The sequence below is a fragment of the Nothoprocta perdicaria genome, unplaced genomic scaffold (assembly GCF_003342845.1).
Source record: "Nothoprocta perdicaria isolate Ctin4 unplaced genomic scaffold, notPer1 scaffold_380, whole genome shotgun sequence".
NCBI classification, from domain to species: Eukaryota; Metazoa; Chordata; class Aves; order Tinamiformes; family Tinamidae; genus Nothoprocta; species Nothoprocta perdicaria.
This window is the reverse complement of record NW_020455622.1, coordinates 21,685-42,486: the sequence shown is the minus strand read 5'-3', so window position 1 is coordinate 42,486 and position 20,802 is coordinate 21,685. Positions and strand designations below refer to the sequence as shown.

The following is a 20,802-nucleotide window of genomic DNA, read 5'->3' as shown; positions in this document are numbered from 1 at the left end:
TATCCCGTCCTCTTGTCGTGTCCCATCCCGTCCTCCTGCTCGCTCAGCTCCCCCCCGCCTGCGGCCCCGCGCTGGGAGGAGGGCAGCCTGGCCCCTTCCCACTTGGAGTTTCGATTCCCCTCGAGCGTTGCCGGCGGAGATCCGCCCTTGCCCGCCGCGCTCCGCCCGCGCCCGCCCCGCCGCGCTTCCTGCAGCCCCGTCCGGTGGCGTCGCGCCGGGCTGAGGCGAGCGCGGCCACCATGAGCGACCCGGCGGTGTGCAGCTTCCTCACGAAGATCCTGTGCGCCCGCGGCGGGCGCCTGGGGCTGGCCGAGCTCCAGCAACACATCGGCCTCTCGGCGCGGCAGCTGGAGCAGACGCTGGCGGCGGCGGGGCCCGACCGTTTCCTGGTGCTGAGGGGCCACGAGGCCGCGGGCGGCGCCGCCGTCGTGCTGGCCGTGTCGGCCGTGCGCCTCTGCGTGCGCAAGGAGTGCGGCGGCTGCGAGCGCCTGCACCTCTGCAAGCTGAGCCTCATGGGCCGGTGCCACCGGGCGCCCAGGTGAGCCCCGGCGGGCGCCCCGCCTGCCCGCGGCTGTCTCGGGCAATACTTCTTATTTATTTATTTATCTATCTATCTATTTATTTATTTATTTTTTCCCCACTCCCATTTCCCTGACTACACTAGAATCTGGATGAAAAATAGCATACCCCTCTTTCTTTATTAGAAACGAAAAAGGTGCTTCAAACCAGCTGTTTTTGATCTGGAAGATTAAGTTTTAATCACTTAATTTTGCTTAAAGTCATGGCACCGTTTATGGCCACATTGCTCAGAGATGATGCTTAGTCCCCTGCTTACTGCAGTCTCTGTTTTCTAGATTTACCTAAAAAAAAAAAAAAAAAAAAGGTAAGGTTGGGACGCACACAGTCGTTCTAGGGATGGCATTATTTTTTTTTCCTGACTAATCAAAGCTGGTACAGAATTTAAATAATAACTGGGAAAATTAAAAACAAATACAGAAGTAGCATTTCTCTTCGGTAAGAGCCAACAGTACCATTGCACTCTGTCTGGAGTGAAAAAATTAACTGGTGCTCCAAACGTTTTGCTCTGTGGTGGTGTTTGCAGTGGGCAGGTGTCCTGTCAGATCCCTGCTCATCTGCCTCAGAGTAGTAGCAGTAATTCGTTATGCAGCCAAGTCTGAAGGGAAAGGCTATGCATAGCTCAGAATGGTCCTAGCAAGGCATTTTTGGATGTTAATATATATTTTTTTTCTGCCTTTACTTATTTGATTGTTACAAATATCTTTTAGGTGCATGGAGCCCTTATGCTTTAATTCAAGGGAACAAAAATGCGCTGCTGAGTGATTTGCTTCATAATGTTGAAAAGACAAAGTATTCTGTCCTCTCAATGTTGCTAAGTATTCAAATTTCCCTTTATGCATGTTGATAACAAATAGAAGGAAGAATAGACCTTTGAGAGCATATTTATATGGGAGTGATTAAAACAATGGGATAGATATGGTTCTGCATGGATGTAGATCAAGACAAAGGATTATTTTAATTGAAAAAGTATAACCATACTTCCATATTTTGCATTGGTTTTGGTTTTAGAATATCTGGGGAAAAAAAGGCATTTTAAGAAGGTCTCTGTTTAGTGAAATTGGTGCATTTTGTGGTCAAGTCAAACTGTTTTGTGTCTGATGATAACTTTTCAGTTATTTTACCACCAATATATTATTAAATCAACAAGATCCTCTACTAGTCTACTTGTGAGCTATGTCGTAGCTGGACATTGTGGTTTACTGGCCAGTGTGACTGTTACTGGAATCTAAAGTTAACCCTCAATTTATGTTGATGGCTCTAACCTTAATGCCTTGTAGCTGTGCAACCATTATAGCCATTAATCTAGAGTCTACAGAGTCTAGGATTGCTAAAAGATCGTTTTCAGGACCAAAAATGATTTCCACTTCAGACTTGAATGTTCATTTATTTGCTTACAAAGCAAAATGCCCAACTGATCGTAGGAGGAGAAATGAATGCATAAAAGCCTATATAGAAGTACTGGATGAAATACAGCATGAGGAAAAATTGTTATTAGAAGTTTCAAAAAAGTTTCTAGTTTCAACTGAAGTGCAAGAGGACTCTGGCATAAGAGAGATTGGGGTCCTAGCAGTGCTAGGAGACTTTTTAAAATTGTTTTTGTATGTTTAGTCTTAATGCTGTAATAGGTCATGCTTTTAAAGAGTGAAACTTATTTCTTCTCAGATGGCAGGAATAACAAAATGTGTTGTATTCAGCTTCCTTATCTTTCTGTTTGGGGTTCCCAAACATTCTTTACAGTCCCTCACTAGGACAACAATCTTTTATGTTCACAAAATTAAGGTTGTTGTAACTGCCATTATCACCGATGTATATTCTTTTAAATTAGCTTTTCTTCCGAATTGAAGGAGAAAGAGTTGTGTGACTTTGTGCTGGAAAGGAAGAAGGAGTAGTCAAAGCTGGCTCCAAATCTCTGCTCTTACCTTTCTTATCAAATAGTCATGTCGATGTTTAAAATGGGGAAAATAATGCTATTATATTTCAGAGTTATTATGCTGAGTACTCCATTCTCTAGCTGATTTGGTAACAGAGGCCATATAAATGTTCACAGAAACTTTTGTCAGACCATCTCTGTGGCTTTTTCCAGACTATCATAGTTTAAGGTGTTTTGATAAATCAATCTGATTGAAGAAGTGAGCAACTCATACTTCTGTTTTCTTGCAGCGCTTGTAAGTACTGCCATGACATCAACACTGCTGAGAACAAAAAAATCCTAAAGAATCATGAGCTGTCTGGTCTCAATGAGAGTGAGCTGAAAGTACTCCTCCTCCAAAATGACCCTTTCCTTCTCCCTGATGTGAGTTGTGCTGATTTCTTAAGGGAAATTTTTGTTAGTTAAGAATTGAAAAGGACGAGAAAAAAGGTGGAATCTGATCTGAATGTCAAACTGTTTTGTAACAGAAATATTAAGATTAGTCTGAATGACATATAGATGGTGACTGCTGTGCAGGAGAGCACCAGGTGAACCAATATACAGATTATAAAAATGGTGTGTATTGGTAACCAAGAGCATGACAACAATAAAACTGGAAAACATCGAGGAGCGTGCTGTTTACATAAAGGCCAAGAGACTCAAACTTTCATAATGCCACGTCACACACGCCTAGTCAGTAGACCTGCCCTATGATAGCAGGAAGTTAACGGTAAATTTACAGCATGTTTGGTGTGCCTATTATCCTGACTGGAAGACAGCTATAACCATAATGCTATATAATAAGGAAAGAGTGACAAATATGTTAGCAACTTCACCAGAGATTTATAGAGTGTGAAGTGAGCAAAACTGAGGTGAAGGAAAAAAAAAGTCCAAATATTTCACAGGCTTGGAGTGTATAGAACATCTGTCTAAAAACTGTTCACTCTTTCCTATGAATAATGTCAGTTCTTACCCAAGAGATGATAAAAATCAGAAAGCCTGCATCCCTTTCTCTGGCCAGATTACATAAGTCTGCACTTTTGGTGTTTGGGAGTGTGAGAGTGTGTGCGAAATACATGAGAAAATGACTGAATGACTGCAGTAAATTTTGTGTAAATTTTTTTTCCTTTAAAATTCTTGCACTGAAGTTTCAGTTAATTTCCCACATAATTTCCACCAAAGCAAAATTAGTTTGGCTTGAGTGTGACTGATGTTAAATATGGTTAAACCATCCAATTTCAGGTTCTGTGACGGTTTGTAACACCAGTGCTACCTTATATATATTAATATAATATAAAGATACATAATATAATACATGATACATAAAATGTGCTCACTAAGGAATACAAAGGAGTTTTTGGTATATGGCTTCTACCCTGACTCCAATTCATTGCATATCTCTTGTTTGTTGAGTAGGGGCATAAAAAAGTGCATTGTATTTCCATAGGTACTGTAATCTCACAGCATGCTTCATATGATTGCTCAAGTCTTCAGTGCAGAGTGCTTTACAAACAGAGACCTCTACAGGTTCTCCTGCACAAAGTAATAATCCACACAACACAGGGTTTTCAAGGGTAGGCTTCTTCTTCTTTGTCTTATATATGGAATAGCTGTAAATTGGTGAGTTGTTATGAGAAAAAAAGTCTTGCTCAGAAGTGACAAAAATGAATGCTTGCTAGATCAGCTCTTTCATTTTTCTTTGAAACACCTCTGCACAACTTTAAAAATGCATGAGTCAGCTGAAAATGCCTACTCCTCCCCACAAGAAATCTGCCCAGATTACAGAAGTTACAATGAACGTTTAGTTACAAATCTTCTGCCACTGAAATTGTATATATATAGAATGAACTTAAAAAATATTGATTCTAATGTGCTTTTTTTGAGTTCATATTGCACCTTCCCTTCTTGCTTCTAGATATGCCAGTTTTACAACCAAGGGAAAGGTACCTGTACCCAGCAAAACAACTGCAACAAGCTTCATATATGTCGACACTTCCTTCGAGGGGAATGCAGATTTCTTCAGTGCAAGAGGTCCCACAACCTCCTGAATGCCCATGAATTGCATGTGTTGAAAACTGGTGGAATTGATTTCAATACAGCTTTGAGCTTCCAGACTATATGTGATCATAAGCATGTGGAATTCAACAAGGAACTGAAGAAGGGGAAAAAAAGTTGTAAGAAACACTGTATTTAAATAGAATTCTTAGTTTGACAGAGGTAGATGCCATTCTTCCCTTACCTCACAGCTAAACTGATCATCCTTTCTGTGCTGTGAGTTCTAAAGCACAAAACAAGAGAAGCTAGAGGGAAAAATGCAGTGGCTGAATAACGTAGGGAAAGAGAACTGTGTCGTGGTTGAATATGCTATTATATACAAGATCAGTAATTATGACTAGCTGGGATTTGTAAGTGTAACTGCTGATCTGTTAAATCAGCAGGAGAATGGAAAATAATGCAATTGTGATGGACACAATTCTCAACACACAATTTGGTATGGCACCAGATGGCTGAGGATATAGTCCAGCAGTCATGTTCATTCCGTCTTCTCTTGCAGGTCCCAGTAGCAGTGCACCTAGTCAGAACCAACACCAGCAGCCAACAGGAGGGGGAGATAGTGATGAAGGTATGCACTGTTTCTAATCCTTCAGCCTTCAGAGTAGCAGTGTTCAATTGGATTTGTTTTTATGCAGCTGTACAGCTCCCTGTAGTTGTTGGAGAAGCTTATGTGCTTACCCTGGCATATGCTGAAAGCCACAGTGTTAGCCTGCAGAGGAGCAGTGAGATTTCTGCACAAGCTCTGGACAGCAATGACATATGTGTGCCTAGTCTAGGGAGTAATTTGGGATTGATCTCTTAATTGTTCTGGATGCAATGCATTCTTCCATGGGTTGGAGACAGAATTGCATCTGTGCATGTGGAATCTTTCCTCACCTTCCTCTCCAAGGAATGGATTTGTCTGTACTATTTTAAGTTAAGAGGTTGTCTTGTTACATGTAATCCAGTGGGTGAACAGGAACTATTAAATGCCATTTCCTCCAAAGCAAAAGGGCCTTGGTTTTAAAGCTTACTGTAAGAGTTAGGGCTATGCGGTGACAGTAGCATCCTGAAAGTTCTTAACTTGGCAACTGCAATCAACTCCTAGCTGTTTTTGGATGAAATGCCAAATGCAGTGTCTTTCTCTCTGAATTGTCTGGGTGGAGGGAAATAAGGAATGACGTGTTCCTTCCTGTAGGTAAAAAAGATGATTCCTGTGATAAAGATTCAAAGGACAATAAAGCAGACAAGAGTGATGAGATATGTTTGTTCAATGTCTGGAAATACTGCAAAAATAAAGGTAAGCCTTACCAAAAATAATGTCCTTTTTGGAGAGTCTGCAGATGCACAGTCTTTTTGAACGCTCCTACTAAAGTGGTGGAATTTGGAGAGCTGGCATTGACCATTATGCCTTCTCTTTGATTCACTTTGATGCCAAGTCACTAATGAACAGTGTCGGAATTGCAAAGAAAATGAGGGGAAAGCCAACTGGGTACTTGTAAACCTCCTTTCCTCTGTAGGTGATGCATTTATGGCTTGTTTCTGTTATGCTGAGGGTGCAGGCCTTACATATGTTTTCTATGGCAAGAACCTTCAAGAATTAATTGTTATACTTTCTGTGAATATTAGACCAATTTAATAACTGGTCTTACAGCATCACTAATGATGATCAATAAAAATATGTCATTCTTCAGTTCTGTCTTAGGTATGAAAGATACAAGCTATATTGTCTCCCCACTAAGTCCTTTGAAAGTGATCTGAAGTGGCTTGATATCTTAAGATTACTCAGTAGTTGTACCAACTAATCTAGTGATAGATCTAGTCCATCCCATGTCTGTCAGCGGCCAATAATTAGACTCTAGGGAAATGAGAGATGTGTTAGTTAGACACACAGGCATCACCTTCTCTTTTGTGGCACTGCTCACCCATCTGTCAAAGTGGTGTTCCAGTGAAGAGAAGGTTAAGGTTTCTTTGAAATTTATTTGACAATATGAGGTTTTATGTTGCTTTCCTTGGTGTGACTGCAGAAATACACCCCTTTTATTCCAAATATTTCTACTTTCAGTGAACTATCTTTGTTTTTCACAGTAAAGCCCATGAGATAAGGCCAAAGAAGAGTATAAAAGTGCTTTTCTTGCTCTCAGTTTGTGTTATGATTGCAGAGCTCTTGACTATATCTGATCTCATTTCAGATAAATGCAAACAGGTTCATTACCATTTGCCATATCGATGGCAGGTATATAATGGGATCACTTGGAATGATCTTTCTATGATGGAGGAAATTGAAAAAGCCTATTGTGACCCCCAAAACAGCAGGTATAATATTGATGGCTGTACTGCCTGCTTCGTGTTCTGTGGTGTGGTTAAGCCCCTCAATAACTGATTTCTTCTTAAAGATGCATGGCTTCCATAATCTCTGATTGGGGAGGTGTTCAGAAACTGGAGGGATGTACAAAATGAAAGATGTTCTTTAAAAACAGAAAAGTAAAAGAAGTACCTGCATAGAAACACTGCCCATTTTTGTTATCTATAAAATAACATGTACTTTACACTTAAAATTCTACGTAGGGTAGCAATATGTAGTAGGAGTTTAGTGATATGAATTTATGGGCAATATATTAAATACCTAATGATAATTTATTTGTAATAATTCTTTTGGGACTCTTGACAACATTTGATATAATGCCATAGTCATGTTGACCCTTTCCTCTCCAGACAGCAAATGATTCTGCTTTGCTGCTTGACTAGGCTGCTGGATGGTGCAAATCACAAGCAAAATTCCCAAGAGGAGGCTGATTTCAAAGTCTTTCTGCCTGAGCAGGAAGAATTAATCGCTACACTATGCGTGTAGCCCCAGATTGTCTAGAAGTTTGGCAGCCAGACATCTGGTTAGAGACTCAGGCTCTTGTAAACTCAGTCTTTTTTAAACCTCTGAATTTGTCCTCACAGCATAGCAGATAAAAATATTAATTTTGATACGATGACTTGCGGTATTTCTTCACTTCGACGCCTTTCTACGCCTTCATCTGTGACAAAACCCACATTTTTATTGACCACACAATGGATTTGGTATTGGAAAAATGATCAAGGCCAGTGGACTGAATATGGAAAACAAGTGAGTCCATATACTCCATGTCTTCCTCATTCTGTGCTGAAGCAGTATGTGTCACCTTTTCACTTCAACTTGCCTTTAGTCAATTAAGTAAATACTTATGCTTATATTCTACAGTGTCAAACAAGGTAGTGAAGCTATAGATCTTCTTAACAAATACGATAAAACTATGGTGGAAGGGCGGAAGGCTAGGAAGATGCCTTATGTCTTTATACTCGTGTTAAATATCAGTAATTGGTCCTTCGTTTCCTATGGCTGTAAATGGAAAGCATCTCTATCAGCATCTCCTCATATTTTAAATTCTTCCGTAAATGGGGGACCACCCTGGTGTAGAAATCTAAATAGAATATGTGTGTGTACATCCTTGCTAATTGTGGTTGTGTCCATATGTAATGAGTGGTTGGCAATCACACTTTAGGACACAGTAGTTCTGGGTAGATTGCTCTTCTTCCTTCTTTTTACCATTTCTTCTCCTCTACCTGAACTAGAGGTGGTAGAAGAACAAAACAAAATAAAGAGAAAAGCCCAGTGTTGCCAGATAGGTTTCTGTTGCAAGACATATATTGAGTTTGAATGTATTGTTAAAAGAGAGACAGAAAAGGAGAAGAGTATTACACTGCTCTGTGTAATACTATTGATCCTTAGTCATTTTTTTGTATGGTGGTGATGCAAGAGTGTTAGTTACTGTTCTGTCCTTACCAGTCTTTTCTTTCTCCCATGTTCCCATTTGCTCCTTCAGCTGTCTCCTGTGTCATCTTCTCTTTCTTCTTCCTGAATCTGCCTCCTTATGGTCTTTACCCAGCAGAAAAGTTCCGGAAAGCCAAGAGTCTTCCCTCCTGTGAGCTTGCACCACAAGTCCTCACTTCCCATCCATCCACAACTCCTGTAATATTCTCTTCATGCATCTCATGTCTGTGTCTGACCTTGAAATCTGCTTTTCTCCTAGAAGCTACAAACTCAAACAAACCTGTTTGGGAGAATCTTGTTATTCCCGCTCATGTCTGCATGTCTGTGGCTTTCGCCTTTTTTTCCTTCACCATTTTTATGTCTTTTGGCCTTAATTTTACTGTGGACAGGAACCAGACATTTTATTTACCTGATCGAGAATGTGTGCATTGCATCATTTCACCTGCAGAAATTTTAATTTGATTTTTGATTACCTTTGTCTTGATAAAAGCAGTGTTTAATGTTGACCATGTTTAGTCATTCTTCTCTCTCTCTCTCTCTTTTTTTTTTTTTATCCTAAAGGGAGAAGGGGATGAGATGAAATCACCAGCCTCTGATATTCTTGAGAACTTATATCTAGCAGATCAAGATGCCACTATACCTTTCCAGGCTGGTTGGCATCATTACGAGCTCAATTTTAAAGGTACCATTCTCATTTATTGCTATGCAGTGTTTGCTCTGTCCAGAGTCTCACATAGGAGCGGAAATGGGATGATACTGCATCATGTAATTAGGTTAAGTCAGGGAACCCTATGAATTGGTAAAATGAATAATCAAACATCTTTCAGTATCAATCAAGCTCTTGCAGTAACTTTTAGAGAATGTTAATATATAAAGAAATTAACAAGACACAGTTTCAGAAAGGGAGTTACAGGGAAGGGTGGAAAGCTTGTGCAGGCTTTGTCCAGTTGATCTTCAGTAGACAATATTGACAGTGAAAATGCTGTCTTTCATGAATAACTCCACCTTGTAGACTCCTTCAGGATTTTTTCTTTTTCCTTCTCTCTTCCCCTCCAGAAATGACCCAGACAAATGTCCACCTTAGAGCTCAAAGAAAGGTCTGCAGACGTCCAAAGTTTGTGTCTTCTGAAGATGTGGAGAAGATAAAGAAAGGGTAATGCTGCATCTGAATTGTGGTCATTGGTCAGAAGTACCTGTAAGGCAAATGGTTGTTAGTACTGGCACTCATTGTGCAAAGAATGCAACTGTTATTGGAAGAAAACCTCTCCACTTGACTGACCAGAAAGTGTGCCAGGCCCTCTGCCTGCTTGGTGCATCACCAAGTTGCTGGGCTCTGTGTTAATCCATGTATTGCAGGGTGTAGGGTTTGGGGAAAGACTACTATTTCTTAAAGAAGCAAATGAAAGAGGTTGGACAACTGAGTGACATCATGCAAAGCCCAGCTTACAAAATGAGTCTTTATCCCTGGTCCTTTGTGGCATGGGGAAGATATTTTTTTTTTATTTGGGAGGTGGGGAGTATTTCTGGGGGGAGGTAGTAGGAACTGACTTAAGGGGATGCTGCCAGTTTCAAAGCTTATAGCTTTGAATAGAATAATAGCTTCTATAGAAATATAGAGTTATTAACACCTAACATAACACCAAACACTTCTTTTTCCCTTCTGTTTGGAAACAGACAAAGGGATTCTTCTATTCCAAATCAAACATGTCCTGTCCACTGGGATCAATCTGCACTACCTGAGTTGGGATATAAGGTATTTTTTTCTCTCCCTTTGTAATTTTGATGAAAAGGCATGATAGGAAGAGAGACACTGTTTAAGTGAAGGGATCACAGTAAGTAGATGGTAAAATGTGACAAGAATTGCTTTTTTGAGTACATGTGCTAAATGTCTAGATGACTTCCAAAGAGCTTCTGGAAAAGGTGCCATTCTTGTTTCTACTCCTCATTATAAAGACACAAATTCAGGACACACAAGTCCGTTATTAAAAATGTTGCAGTGGTGGACAGGTGGACCAGATAAGCGAGTGGATTCTATGAAGTATGTATTTCTTCAGTAGAACATGGGCTGTGAACAAATCCTGTCTTCATCAACTGTTATAAAGCCGTAAAGAATATTACTATCATGGTTGTCAGTGGACAAGGTTTGGCCAGGAAAACTAGACAGGTCAGTCTCTACATGCTCCAAAGATGACACTCTGCACTGATACACATCGCAGACCTGCGCACAGCCCATCGCCTCAAAGAATGGCAGAGAGAAAGCATTATTGTCACTAGGATCTGAGCTATTTGCAGTGGTATTCGAATAGAGTTACAATGGGAGTAGTATTAGAAACAGAAATAGTACTATTTAGCTTACATAACCTGGTCCTGTTCTCTTGCTTTGTGCTGCACATTTCATTTTACTCCCACTCTCCTCTTTTGCTGGTTATGCCTTACATGGTGGAATACCATTATCTGTGTGTGTGTATAACAGTCATCTACGTACAGTTAAGAAAAATCAGTAGGCTAAAATTAAGGAAATTTGCTCTGTAGGTCATCTCCTTCCAGATAGTTAAATCCTATTTTCCAGAATTAATCAGAAAAATATTCTTTTCAGATTATATCAGATACACAGCTTCTGCTAATGTATTTAATTCATGAGAGTTTGTGTGGGAATCTGGCATCTGCACCTTTTTTAAGTAGCGTAATACCAACTTCGGCTGGCATTTTTTAAAGGAATGATAGGAAGAACAGTACCTCTGTCCTTTTTAGATCTCTCTCTTGCATGCACGTCCGGCTTCCCTCATTTTCTCTGCAAACTTCCATCTCAGTTTGAGTTGAATCATTTTTTTTAAGTGTTTCTGAAGTCACTGAGGTGAGAGGCTTAAATACAAGGGTAATTTGATGCTTAGATCCATAGTACCTCTGGTATTTGTGGGGATGTGTGAAATAGAAGGATCATGTTGTTTCTCAGAACCTGATTTGCTTGCTGACCTAAAAAGACCATCTCTGAACTTGTAAACTGAGTGTCTTCGATATGAAAGGAGAGGTTAACTCTGTATTGAAAAGTGACAATGGCAGTAGTATCTGTCAGAACTAGGAATCCAAGCCTGGACTAGATTAAGCATTTTCTCTGGGACCCTAAGTATTTTTTTTTACAGTAGGTAATATTGGGACTGACTGAGATTCTGGATGCATGCGGCGACTGTCATAACATCTGTCAATAACAACTTGATGAATTCCCTCTTCTTCAAACACTGGCAAACATTGCTGCGCTGGAAGTGATACATTTCAAAAGGAGCATCAATGAGACAGGGAGATAATCTTCCTTATTTAAAAATAGGAGCTCTGCTTTGATAGTATGATTGATTTTGAGTATTGCAGTGTGTTACTCTATAAATCTTTTATTCTCATAAACCATTCTCTAGTGTAGAGTCTGTAAAGTGCATGTTAGACATAGGTAGCACCACTTGCAAAAGTGGTATGAATCCCCTGTTGTTTAACACACCAAATGGAATTCAGGAGTTGAGACGCCTACAGGCTTCACTAGCTCTTGATGCTCTATTTCAGTGTTTCAAGTTGTACCTTTCATCTAGAACGGAGACATGAGTGCCACCAAGGCAGTGTGCTGTTCTTTCTGTAGATGGGTCTTTGTGTGACTGCTGTTTTGCTGAAGCGTGACATGCATGCCAACGCTTGCTGTGCTCTAACAACAGCAGGAGCTGATGCATCAGCAAGAGTCTAGCTTTGCACTCCATAAATGGTAGCCATAGTTGCCTCAACCCAACCAATCCTACTGCTTCCAAGACCTGTGTTAAGCAGACATCACAGTTTGACCTCCCATAGGATCGTTACTACGAGGTATCAAGCTGTTTCCCTTTATTAACAAGGAATGCATTTTGGAGGCAAGAAGAAGGAACCCACACAGGCTGGCTGGAAGAGGACTGGCTTTGTTGCTTGCAAACCATCATATTAAAATACAATTTTTGTACCTGTCCTACAGGATCAGGCCTTGTGCCCCGCGACTGACCTCCTGTTTCCAGACTGACCCCCTGTTCCCTGACTCTCACCTCCAGTGAGAATCCCTCAGCAGAATATGCAATGTAGTAAAAGCATATTTTGTCATCTGAATAAGAACCTTATGCATATAATTTAAGAGTTGTATTGCTTAAATATATTATAGCTATAATTTTCATCCAATAGGTGATGAAGAAGTTTATCTATGGTATCCTAGAGTGTGCAGATAATAAAATTCTCACTCAGACAGATGGAAGTTTTGCAAAGTGGCTTTGAAAAAGTACAGTGCTACATGGGAAATATCATTCCGCGTTGTAAAAGCTATTTAATAAATCCAAAGAAGTAATTCTTCTGTGTGCAGCTGATTTTATTCTTCTTTTTATGCTTGTAAGACTTTCCTGTGAAAGGCCTCTTCATTCAAATATTTAATCAACAAACTGGACGTGGTCTCTGGAAAAAGTTTTCTTTGTTTGCAGTGTGAAGTCTTATTTTTTTCTCTCTAAACTCATTTTGAGTTTGGAGGAGAGAGTTTGTAGCAAGAAGGGCAAGCTGTAGGTTTCACATTAACTCCCAGGAAGATGGTAGTTTTCCTTCCTGAACTATATCTGTGAGGCAGGGAATGTTGGGCTTTCAACCTGAAGTCATAAGGAATCCCACTGGGATTAGGCAGCAGTAAACTGAGAAGTCTTACCAAGCAGCATCTCTCTGCCAGCACTTGCATTTTCAGTCTGCTTTACAGAAGGTAAACGGTCATTTCAGAAGATTAAGGCACAGATGTCTTTGGAGATAAAAATGCCAAATTCATGCATGACAGAAGGCAGCAAGAGAGCACAATTCATGTTTTAATTCTCTGTTGCACTGACCTTTCTTTAGAGGAAATGTCAACTTTTGGGTAGCTTGTAAACAGTGGGAGAAGTATTAACAAGTGTATGCTTTGGTTCCCCTAGCATAGGAGTAGGCATGTTTAATTAAGCAGTTCTGCAGTTCCTGAAGCTGTTACTGAAGTGTGAGTTCTTGAGTTTTAACTTAGAAAAACTAAAGAACATGATGTGGGGTGGCTGTAGAGATTCTGTGTGTTTCCTTTGTAATAGCCAAAGCTCCCTGAAATGTCTGGGGACAAATACCACTGTCATCTGCAGCTTTTGTTCTTAATAGGTCCCGTTATTTTAAGATTGTTTTCTTCCTGCAATCTAAATTCTTGCATCTTGCCTCTACTTTGGACATGATAATCATTTAACTGACCCCTTTTATACCTTCAGTGTGCTTCCATAGGACAGGAAAGATGTCCTTGGGGAGCTGAAGTGGCAGGCTGATTTCCATACTTACTGTCTGCCCCAATTGTTCACATCAGTCTGAAGCACCAAAATAAACCCTCTTAGGTCTATTGGGAGTCCCTTGAAATTACATTTGTTTCAGTTCAGCTTTTGTGTGTTACGAGTTGGACCTTCATGGATTCTTTTGCTTTGGTTTGTATTTTATAGGCAGTGGAGCTCACTAGTACATCCTCTGAATACAACTTAATACAGAAGATGTTTGAGAAGACTATGAAAAGGCACTCTGTTCATAGGATAAGTAGGATCCAGAATCCGTCCCTCTGGAAAGTATTTCAGTGGTTCGTATTTGTTCTGTCATTGTGAAAGGGAGGGAGTCCCAAGTTCTGTCCTCCTACACCTGCTTCCAGGAAGGTAAAGAGGTTAACACCTGTGCTTTAAACTGCACCTGTGTTTGTTTTGTAGGAGCAGTTTCAGAAGTGAAATTCAGTGACTAACTCCTATGAGTCTGACTCATTCTTTAAATCGGTGATCACTGAGTTCCATAGCTTCTTTGGAGTTTTCAGCATTTCTATCAGTAATGTTGAATTGCAGATATTGCCAGTTTGAATACCAACAGATTTGAGTTGGCACTAGTGCAATAAATTACGATGTTCAAGTTCATTTCCTCACAGAAAAAAACTATCTGCCATTACTTCTCTCCTGGCTGTGCCTGCCCAGCACACCAGATATCACTGAGGGGCCAGGCTGCTGAAGACTTAGAGGAGCTCAGGTCATAGAGGGGTACACAGTAGGAGTACACAGCCCAGGCAGAAAGCCCAGCTCAGCACAGCCATGTGCCCTTTCAGCATGATTGTCCCTGTGTGTGTGGCAGTTTGAGTTCAGCAGAGGAGCAAGGAAAACCTCTCTCTAGTGTTTCCCCATTGCTGGAGTGGGAAGAATCTGCAGTTGCCATCCCCCCCCTACTCTACGGAGGAAGTTTGGGATGGGAGGGGTGGGACAGAAGAGGTGAAAGGAAAGCAGAGCTAGTAGGATCCTGCAGGGGACAAAAAGATTGATATGGGCGGAACTGTCTTAGTACTGCTGCTTATTTCTGGTTCTCCTCCGTGAATGTATGTGGAAGTACTTTACAGTGAGATCAGTTTATTGCTCCTCTTAATTGTTTGTTGTGCTGCTAGTCTGCCTAAGGAGAGAGAGGAGAAAGCCGACTGGAAATCGCCTCCAGCTCGTAATTGCATGCACATTACGTACTTAGGAATGTTACTAGGTTTGTTTTTAACCCCCTCCTCTATTTTCTTCCACAACTTTCTTCCCCACTGCCTTCTGTTAGGCAAAAGGAGCAGATGAAGAAAGAAAATGGAGGGAAGGAAGTAGAGGAAAGGCTTCTATTCCATGGTGCCAAGATCTCTTTCCTGGAAGCTATCTGCAATCACAACTTTGACTGGAGGATTTGTGGAAGCAATGGGACAACCTATGGAAAGGGTATGTAGGAAACTGTAGGCTTTATAGATCTTAGACTCCCCTATGGAGAATGTCCTGTAGGGGTAGATGAGAAGCAATCAACATTTGGAAGGTCTGTCTTTTAAGTATAGAGGGCAGGAATTAAGTTGTATGATTTTCACTCCATCTGGAGAGGGCAGGAAGTTGCCTTGTGCAAGCTGATGTCCTTTCTCCAAGTTCAGAGAGACTTAATTCAGGGATTTGAAAAAGTCTCTGTTGCTGCAGGTGGGACCTCTTGAGGGCTCAAGTTCATAGTTGGAATTTGCTAGAGAAATGACTGCTGGCCTCCATGGCAGGGAGAAGGAAGGACATGAAGTCCCTCCATATAGTGAAGAAAAGTTCTCTTGATTGCTTCTCTAACCCTCTTATAACAACACACATGCCTGTAACATTTGGAGTTTGGTTTGTTTGATTTCTGCTCATTCCTAAAGGCAAAAGTTCTGAATAGAAATTCTATGGTGAAATGCTTTGATTCTTGTCAAGAATTCTGTGGTAGCGCATAGGCTGAATATGAGCAGCCCTGCAAGTTGGCTCAAAGAACTCTGGAGAAAGGAAGGATAACTCCCATTTTCACTGTAGCTTTCCAAATTAATTCCTTCTACCATTTTTTCTTACTATGTTCCAGGAAGTTACTTTGCCAGAGATGCTTCCTATTCCCATGAATACTGTCAACCTACTGTAAAAGCAGCTGTAATGTTTGTGGCTCGTGTATTGGTTGGAGATTTTGTTGAAGGCAATGCAAGCTACGTTCGTCCCCCAATCAAATCTGCTAATATGCTTCGGTTTTATGACAGCTGTGTGGACAACAAGTTAAATCCCTCCATTTTTGTTGTCTTTGAAAAAAATCAGTTTTACCCAGAGTATTTAATAGAGTATAAGGAGGCAGAAAAGAAATGTATTGTGTCTTAGAGAAGGATGAGAGCAGGCTGTGTCCCTCATCTTGTTCTCCCTTTTACTCAGTGACTTCTTTTCCTATACCCCTCTTTTGAGTGTTTTATTGAAGAACTTCCATAATGAGGAGGCCTGGAAAACAGAGGTTGTCTTTAAGAGACTCATTACCTTGTCTTCTCCTCTTACTTACCAAAATTTAAGAAACATTTGCATAAGCAGAGTACAACTAGGTGAATTTTGTGACTTTGGTGGACAAATAATAGTAAATAGTTACTTTGAAAATATATAAAGAGAATTGATTTCTCTTCAAAAATCGGTTCAGATAAGAGAAAAATCAACAGCATGGTAGTTTTTAAGCAAACTCATTGGTTTTTTAGTGGTTCTCCAATAGGCTCCTGTAGTGTTTTGCAATGCTGAGGGCTTTATGAAGTCTTTCTTTTCCATACAGAATATGGCTGTTCTTGAGGCTCTCTTCTGTCACAATGCTAAGCAAGTTGAAGTACTTAAAAATGATGTGACTTGGTTTGCAAAATGCCATTTATTAATATCATACTAGTGTGATATTTAACATAGTAAAAATAAAACTTCTTTTAAGCTCATATAGAACACTCTCCAGTGAGGAAGTTTCAGTTGTCTTGTGGCAGCTACTACACTTGAGATCAGAAAACTCTTGGATCAAAATCTTTTTGCAGATCTGCAAATAGTGTAGTAACTTGTTTTGGACCTAGAGAGTGCAGATAGGACAGCAGAACCCAAACTCTGGAAATCAGAGTCTAGGAAGCCTCTTGTCCTCAGATACGGTGGTTTGTCAGCAACTAATGGCCATAAGCATGTAAAAATTCTGTCAAAATACAGACCAGCCTTTAAAATGAATGTGCCTGTGCATTTTTCTCAATAAGAACAATTTCTGAGCAAATGCTGTAGGACAGGAGTAATTTCTTAAGATACATTGATATTTTCTGTCCTACATTACTTTTCATTTTCCAGAAGTGTTAAACTAGTGAAAGAGGAAATCTCCCTTTCAAGGTCAGTGATAGTAAGAGCTAACATCCTAAAAAACATCCATGTTTGGAGGCCTATATTGAGTTTATGTGAGAACTGACAAGGTTAAGCCAAGTGTAATTCCTTTTTCTTTGAGCCTGTGTGTATCACCAAAGTGCATACACTTTTGTCTGGATCTGTTTTTACAGAAACTTCCTATACTTTGTTTTCCTTGGTGATGTGCAACCGTATTAATGGTGATGAAACCCCTTTTTTATTGTTAAATGCTTTTAGACTTCCCGACAAGGAAAATGCGATACAGAGCTTTCACTGAATTGTAACATCCCTTGAATTGAAACCCTCTGTACAAGGATAATTTCCCACTGTCTCACTGAGGCCATCCAGCTGATAAGAGGAAGACTGTTGCTGAGGCCAACGAATGAATAATTTTTCATTTGGGGTCACTCTTTCAGAAAAACGAGTAGCCTCCCAGCTACTTCTGTCTTCAGCACAAGTCAATAAATCAAATATATTACTCAAAGATCAGAAATGACAAAGAGGAAGGGGAAGTGTATAAAACTAGGAAAACACATTAAAATAACTGTTTTAGAAGTAAATGCAAATACTCATTGTTAATAACAGGAGGAAACAATTTAATTATAATAAAAATCTCTCGCTCTGCCTCTAGAGTTCCTTTATCACTTTGAAATATGTAATTTATTTTAAAATAAATATATTTTCAGTCTCTCCTTGCTTCTTTATGTGCATTTATCCTGCTGCAGACCTCTACCTTCTTTCTGGTACTGACCCAAAAAGGGAAAATACTCTGACACTAGGAAGATGGAGCGTGCACAGGAATCAGCTCTCCTGCCTACTGACACCTCAGCCTCTTCCCAAGGCCTGCTAAGAAGACTGCCTCACAAGAGAAATGCAATGCATGCCAGAGGCACACAGCTCTCTGAACAAGGTCTTAAGAGCTGCAGACTTTGGTCCCAGATGTCTTTTAGTCACCCATGTTCAGAGGAACTGACAGCCTTAAGTGCCAGTGGCTCCACAAGCACTCACTTTGGAAGGAAAAAGGGCTGCACTTAGGAGGTGGTGTTTTCAAAGCACCTTCCTGACTCACTTCTCCTGAGACTTGGATTTCAAAGGGCTTTCTTATGGCAATCAGAGTCAAAAAGAATCTGGTGCCACACTTTGCAAAAAGGCCCTGCTGAGCGGCAACACTCTTTAAAACTCTTAAAAAAAATGAGGCCACCTAGAAAAAGCATGGAAAAAGGAGACTAGAGCCAACCATGCAATACTGTCTTTGTAGAGAATCCTGTACAAACCTCTGTGCCCACTTTCGCTAGGAAGTCTTCTCAACTGTGGACTTGAAGGTGCACCACACGTAGGAAAGAAATGGGTAATGAAAAATGTGTATAGCTTTCTAACGGAGTTGTTTGTTGTTTGAGAGCAAAGATTCAAGAGCATTCAATGGTTTGGAGACATTATGCACAAGTTCTATGTGCCCACAGCAGTAGTACTGCCAAGAAGCAACACAAGGCTGAAAAGCCTTGAAAAGTGGAGTTACTTCCTTTTCATGAGCAAATATTCCAGACTTAAGAAGTTTGTGCACGTACTGCCCAGCAGATCCTGTATCTTTTGACCTCCATTCTCCCTTTCAGCCAGATTCCAGAGATAAATCTCTTAGGGGATGATCCTGTTGGCACAGCTGCATGGGATCATAAAAGAAGGGAAGACCTCGAAGAGAAGGGCTCTGGAGCAGACGCTCATGCTGGAGCTCCTTGTCTAGAGGTGAACCACTGCGGCCCAGAGCCACCGAGCGAGAAAGCGCAGGCAGTGAGCAGCACGAGGCAGTCCCGGCGCCGACCCCTGAGCGGGCAGCGCGGAGCTGCCATAAAGTAATGCGAGGTGATTTAAATGCTGCCTCAGTGATGTGTCTATGGAGAGTGTGTTGTGAAGTATTAAGAAAGTACGTAGGAATTTCAGATGTTGTGGTGCCAGCAGCTGTGGAATGTGCTGTGGCTTGTGTGGATCTGCCTGACAATCCCCYAGATCCAGGACCTGTAGACCCTGAACAAGAACCAGATCTGTTTCTGTCCGAGCTGCGCAACTGGTGTGTTGAGGTGCGCCGAGAAGCCAGGAAAGCAAGGGATGTAGAAGTGCTGTTTGTTTTCCCAGTCATGTACTCGTGTAATCAGGCTCTGCCATATCAGCCTTTAGAGCGAAACATCATAAAGGAACTCCGAAGGACAGTGTTAGAGAATGGGCTGATAGCGCTTTTTACCATGAACTTACTGCAGAACATAACAAAGTCCCACGGGTTTGTGCCACAGAACTGGGAGCTAATTGCAAAAATGATACCGATTCTCATGCAACATATTATTCTCCTGATGGAATGGAAGCGCAGTACAGAGGAGGAGACAGGAGCCTAGAGCCAGAAGCAGGTGGGGTGGCTCTTTCATCGTCTCCTCTGCCTGTCTCCCACGACTATGAGAAAGTGATGCCTCTTCCTCCTCCCTGGCACAGGGAAGCGGTGGAAGCGGCAGCAAGCAAGGTTGCCCCCCGCCACTTTCCCCCATCCCTGCATGGAGCAGAAGTTGCTCAGTTATCTTACTCCAAGGTTAGCCCGCTGGCAGCAGCTGAGCGGTCCTGAGGCGGGGGGGGGGTGGCAGGACGTTCGAGTTTACGGATACTTTGGAAACTGCAGAACTTGCGGCAGGGGTTCACTGTTTTTGTATGTTTTCACAAGCGATTAACATTGTTTCTGATTCAGCATATGTTGCAGGACTGGTTAACCGAYTASAAGGAGCGTATTTGAATTATCTACATGCTCCTTACTTCATAACACATATCCGGTCTCAGACAACGCTGCCTGGTCCTCTGATGGAAGGAAATCAGCATGCTCACAGCCTCGCCAGGGTGACCACCCTTCCAGACGTATTCCAGCAGGCGCGGTTGTCTCATGTCTTCCTTCACCAGAGTGCTTATGCTTTGTGCCAGATGCTACTTTATATAGGTTTGCAGACAGATGTCACTAACATGCACCCTTTATGGTACCCTTGGACCTATGGTCTGCAGTACAACAAATAACTGAACGCTGCTTTATATTACATATTCACAGTCATACGCGTGATGCCTGATGCCACTTTCTAGCTGACTTTGCAATGCTAGAGGAGCAGACCTGTAAGCTAGTTCACAGGTTAAACACGAAGCAAGGGAGATAAAGGTAATAAAGGTAGGACCCTCGTAACGAGACCAGAGACTCCAACCAAGACCTACGTTGTCTCTGCGGGGACGCCCGCAAGCTTGGGGCCTGTTGGCCACCTCTCCATGGGAAGAATGGTCTCACTATCTGGCTAGAAAATATTCTCTCTTAAGTAATTGCTCTGTAGCTGCTTCATTTTGCAGGGAGTTGCTAAGTAATTGTCATGCTTTAGTGGGTGAGAAATTAAAACGGACAGTGAGCTAGGCTATCTGGCCCAGTCTACACAGTTGTTATTATAATTTAGATATAGAGATATAGATATATAGGTATATAGATATATAGGTATATAGATACAGATATAAGATATAGATACAGGTGTAGATAAACTACACTACAGAATCACGTTGTTATTGATTTTGCTTTTAGGACAAGAGCATGGATGTGAAGACTTTGAGGGGAAATTAATGATTGTGAAATCAGGAATTGATAAACGGCAAAAAGGCTTGGATTTAACATGATGATTTTTGGATTTGTTCAAACAAAGGTTAATGATTCTGATCACTATTGTAACTGTGATTCTAACTATATCCTGTGGGTTAAGAATTGTGTTAACAATGTTTGAGGATGCTCT

At 41.1% G+C, this 20,802-nt stretch overlaps 1 protein-coding gene across 2 annotated transcripts; it reads left to right on the top strand.

The window, feature by feature from the left end:
• Positions 1–213: 213 nt before the first annotated feature.
• Positions 214–20,141, top strand: LOC112951993 (zinc finger CCCH-type antiviral protein 1-like). Of its 2 annotated transcripts, none has more exons than XM_026044764.1 (13): positions 214–538; positions 2,740–2,872; positions 4,404–4,662; positions 5,043–5,111; positions 5,721–5,822; positions 6,715–6,838; positions 7,472–7,637; positions 8,883–9,003; positions 9,378–9,474; positions 9,996–10,074; positions 13,799–13,929; positions 14,919–15,070; positions 17,743–20,141. In XM_026044764.1, the coding sequence occupies exons 1-13, from the start codon at positions 240–242 to the stop codon at positions 17,865–17,867; spliced, it is 1,857 nt and encodes a 618-aa protein (XP_025900549.1). In that variant the 5' UTR covers positions 214–239; the 3' UTR covers positions 17,868–20,141. The 2 variants fall into 2 exon arrangements, with proteins under 2 accessions (XP_025900549.1, XP_025900548.1); XM_026044763.1 differs by lacking the exon at positions 17,743–20,141 and adding an exon at positions 15,714–17,414.
• Positions 20,142–20,802: the final 661 nt, after the last annotated feature.